Genomic DNA, 5,000 nt, shown 5'->3' on the forward strand with positions numbered 1-5,000 from the left:
ATCATTATTATCATTATTACTGCCACATTCTGCCAGGAACTGATATGGATAAATGTGAAAAGGTTCAAGGCACGATGTGACTGAGGAAAAAAGGACATGGACACGACAATCCTCACCCGGTGAAAAAGTAAGGCACATAGAAACAATAACACAATAACAGTCCTTTCAACCACTAAATAAAGCAATGCTGACAGAAAGAAACAACAGAGGAATAAGAAGAAAAGTAGGACCTGCCTGGGAAGCCATTTAGAGCAGGGAAAAGCCAAGACAGACAGCTAAACACGACAGGGAGATAAGTAAAATAAAGTAGGACCTGCTACTGTAGCCCTCAAACCAACGAACACAAAAGAAGACAATAACAAATCTGACCTGACTGACTGATGAAGAAAACAACGTCATCTCTGAAGACCGGCGTGTTGCGATCCAGAAAGTCGCTGGCTAGCTCCACCATGACAGGAAGCTCTGTCAGTTCCTCAATCAACTGACGAGTCTGAGAGAAGAAGAAATAAATAAATGAAACAACCAATAAGCAGAAATTATAAAAACGCAATAAAATAGGAAATTAAATATCAAATCATGGCCTGAAAAAGACGCACTGAGACTTCAAAAATAATAAATGATTAAAGGCATACAACAACAGAATTATTTTTTTTAATTGTAATTATTTCAATCTACCCCATTTACACAAATGAGACAGTTTAAAAAGGCTGTTTCAACTGTGCTTGTCAGGGCTAACCCATGGCATGTAGGAGACAGCATCCCAGAAAGAAGAAATACTCTTAGTAAATAAATCAGTGCTTCTGACACACAGAGCAGAAAAGTAAGGAAACTTCTATCGTGGGGGGAGGTCTGAGGGCTAGCGGGGTCCAAAGATAGCATTCCTATGGGGGTTCAGGAGCCGAAGCTTAAAAAAAATTGAAATTTTTTTCTCTTAGAGGATTGAAAACGGCACTTCATAGCCTGTTTGATCAAATTGCCAACAACACATAACACTCATTCTTCCGCTGAGAGTTTGTCTTGTTTCACCAGTCTTCGTCTTCTTGTATAGATTCACGTAAAAATACAGAAGTTTGGAAGCACTGATAAATATCAAAGGAGTTGATAGATAATAAACCCATAACAAGGGTTTGATCTTTTGTTATTTATTACTTTACAAATAACGCTTACAGTGCTGCCTATGCTCTGCATAAAAATGGACTATTTTACTTCCATTTAGAACATAACTTGGCTTAATTCTCATCTGTTTCCAAAAAATTTATAACATATAAAAGATAATGACTCGATTCAAACATGACATTCGACCCATTTCCCTTACCGCTATAGCACTGTGATAGCTGGTGCCACAAGCGATGAACAGAAGCCTGCGACAGCGACGGATCTCGTTCATGTAGTCTTTGATGCCGCCCAGTATGACAGTGTTGGTCTCAAAGTTGACGCGGCCTCGCATGGTGTTCACCACAGACTCGGGCTGTTCAAAGATCTCCTTCTGCATAAAGGAGCTGAAACTTCCTACAGAAGAAATTCAGAACATTGAAAAATATTTTTTTTTGTGATTGTTTTATATTCCAATCCACACAGTTTAGGTCATTTATGAGGTAGGCTGCTTTTGACCCAGTTCGAAACAATATTTAGAAATAAAGATGATAAATTAACAAGGCACTGCGGGGTAATGGAAAGGAGACCTCAAAAAGGATGAGTTTAAGATTAAGAGTGCATTCCATAAAATGATGGACAGATGGTACTGTTTGTTTGTTTTGTTTGCTTGAGTAAAGACAAGCATATCAACACAGTAACATCCATTTCATTAAGTACAGTTTTTTTTAAACCCAAGTTGACAGATAAAAGCAACAGAAGGAAAGAAAAAGAAGTAGGACCAACCAGTGATACCCTCAAATTATCCATGAGTTGAAACAGTACTAATGGAAAACGACAATAAATGAACAGTGCACAGCACTGGAAAAATGGAGAGGTTAAGAAGGCGTTGTCAGGTATAGCGGGGTGAAGATATTTAGCAGAAATGCACGGAATGACGAAACGGAAAACGGAGAAGTATGGAGACTGTATTGGTGGGTATGGCACAGCGTGGGTTTAACTCCCCTTTAAAAACCTGTAAGGTTATTTAAGAGCTCCAAAACTAACTTCCATCTCCGACAGGTTTGAGCCAAATGCACGGAGCAACCTTAAAAGTTCTCACAATAAGGTAAGTTCGAGAACTTCTAGTTGAAGTCATTTGCACTATAGTCTGGCAAGATACCAAATGAGGCGATGGTGTCCTCAGCCTTTCAGTTTTTAGTTTGTGTAAAGAAAAGCCCATCTACAAGTAAAAAGCCATTTAATGCATGGACAATGCAAGGTAGACAGGCAGACATAACAAAAGGAAAGAAAAGAAGGACCAACTAGTGGAGCCCTCCAAACACCCGAACCCTCACACTGCTGTGAATGAAAGGGGCTGAACAGGCAACAAGCAACAAGTACTAAAACAATTTAGTTCAGGGTAAAAGCAAGATAAACATATACAACAGATTGAAGGAAAAGAAGCAGGTGTTATGAGTGGCACCCTCTATCCATTCGCTAGTAGACTAGAGAAATAGTAACAGTGACAAAAAGTATTAAAAAAACAAAAAAACAGACCACACCACTGAGCTAGTATATGTACTCTGTACCTTTGGCAACTACTTACTGAACAGATCAACAAAGTGACACATAAAAAAGTTTTGATCTGACTACATGTAAAAAGATGAATGAAGCCTCAAACCCAACCAGCCATGCATAATTCTTTTCCAGCAAAACAATCAGTCCTATCAACTGAGCTTCGTAATATAATACACCGAAAAGAAAACACTTTCTCTCAATAAATCTTCTGAAGGCTAGTGCGATCAATGTACTGGTGCCTGTCGGAAAAAGAATGGTCTAAACTCCACTTTGTACAGTATGGATTAAATTCGATTTGTTTTTAAAAAATTTAGAGCAATGAATTACTGGACACAGCTTTATCAACAATGAAAGAACTCATTAAAATAATTTCTCAGGAGTTATACTTATCTCTGAAGAAAGGATTACACAGAGCTTTATTTTATTCCATGTTTGTGATAATTTCTACTTTGAATAAAAGTGAAGATCGACTTCTCTCATTCTCAAAGGCATGATTATTCTTCTATTTCCACTTACCTTTCATGATTTGCTCAATTTCCATCTTAAGTGTGATGACTTCCCGATATGTAGCTTCGTCCAGAGTGCGAGAGACGCGGTGAATGTTGAGCACACCCTCGTGCACAGCAGCCACATCATTCTCCTCAAGGAAGATAACTTGGTTGGTATGTTCAATGAAGGCACTGTTTCGAGACAGATGGGATGGTTCGTTTGAATTAAAAGAGATGGATATCAACATGATAATAGTTATTTACTGCTGAGAAAATGCAAAACATACAGACACAAACAAAATAGAGACTAAAGAAGAAAGACTTACCAATGGCGCGCCCCCACCTGTTCCTGTTACAAGTTCAGTTTAATTTTCAGCTAGAGTAAACAGAAGTACAATGACACAAAAACCGCCATTTAATCAGGGGGATAGACAGACAAACAGAAACAACATGAGGGAGAAAAGAAGTTGGGCCTACCAGGGGCACTCTCCAGCCACCCACAACATGTATAAGGTTGAGAAAAATGCAATGGTTTGTTTGAGTCAAGGACAAACACATCAAAACAATAATGGCCAATTAGTATTTGGAAAAAAGAAGGACATTTAGACTGAAACAAAAGAAGGAAAGTAAAAAAATAAGACTTTCCAGAGGCGTCCATCAATAATCTACATGATAGAAGGGAAGTGAATTCAGAATTCCATAAATGAAAGAAAAAGACAACACAAATGTGGTGGCAATTAAAAGTCCAATTTTATCCATGCTGACCATTAAAGAAAGATAAAAAGAAAAGGCATGTTAACATGAACTTTCAAAAAAGCACACTGACACAATAATGGTCATTTAGTACAAGGAAAAAGTATGTTTATTTAGTGTAGGGAAAAAGTAAGACAGATACACAGGAACAGCAAAGGGGAAAGATAAGATGTAGAACCTACTAGTAGCACAATCAATCTACCGCATAATATAAGAAATATAATGTACTGCTGTGAGCAAACTTTTAATTCTCTGAGCTAAGAATTCCTACCTAGCGTCAGAAGCAAAAAAATATTCAATCTCCTTGTGAGGACCGGCTGGGTGGTACTCCGTCTCCTCATCCTTTCTACCTTGACTTCCTCCCAGGAAACCCCGGTGATCTGAGGATACAAATGTAATGTATGCCAGGTTCCCACCTCACACATATTCCTTAGAAGTTTGCTTGGAGACAAAACAACTTTCTTTTCAAAAAAATTATCCTTGCTCTCAACACCAATGGTTAAGACTAAAATGTAACAGAATTGTTCATTTTAGATTTTGTGGTTAGTAATTGAATGGGTTTAACAAACGCTTTCAGAACTGTAAGGTTATTTAAGAAGGAAGAACTCCAAATTCAACTTCCATCTCCAATAGGACAAAACCAAGTAGGCTGGTAACCGTGAAAACTCGAAAGACAACCTAAACTGAAAAATTACCCATTAAGGATTCAAACCAGGATCATCCACACCATAGTCTTACATCATACAAACTGAACAAAAGCAAAGGTTTTAATTCATACTAATTTGAGACAGAGGGTGAAAGCCCACCTGTTTTTTGGATAGCTAACAACAAATTAATTTGAATAAAGATTAAGTTAAGTAACTGGGTAAGCATGAAGTCTTTGTACACTGATTGTGAACAAGACAGTGAAAGAGAACAAAACACATTGCCATCCATCTCCTGTACACAGAAGCCTGAAAGGTAAGACTTAAGATTAAAAATAACACCCCAAAAAGGCTTCAAAAGACCTTTTGTTAGTTCTCAGAGATATGAAAAACCACTCTTAAGGAACCCACAACTTGGTTGAGATATCATTGACTGTTATGCATGCCGTTGTAAAAAAAACCC

The 5,000-nt window shown here is 37.8% G+C and overlaps 1 protein-coding gene across 1 annotated transcript in view; it reads right to left on the reverse strand.

The window, feature by feature from the left end:
- Positions 1-5,000, reverse strand: part of LOC101848592 (glutamine--fructose-6-phosphate aminotransferase [isomerizing] 2) — a gene marked incomplete in the record, with an annotated part of 50,042 nt that overhangs the window by 22,207 nt on the left and 22,835 nt on the right. Inside the window, 4 exon segments of the mRNA XM_035970246.1 lie at positions 370-490; positions 1,316-1,509; positions 3,169-3,332; positions 4,165-4,273. Of these exon segments, the coding sequence (XP_035826139.1) occupies positions 370-490; positions 1,316-1,509; positions 3,169-3,332; positions 4,165-4,273 (588 nt within the window).

The sequence above is a fragment of the Aplysia californica genome, unplaced genomic scaffold (genome assembly GCF_000002075.1).
Source record: "Aplysia californica isolate F4 #8 unplaced genomic scaffold, AplCal3.0 scaffold00241, whole genome shotgun sequence".
Lineage (NCBI taxonomy): Eukaryota > Metazoa > Mollusca > Gastropoda > Aplysiida > Aplysiidae > Aplysia > Aplysia californica.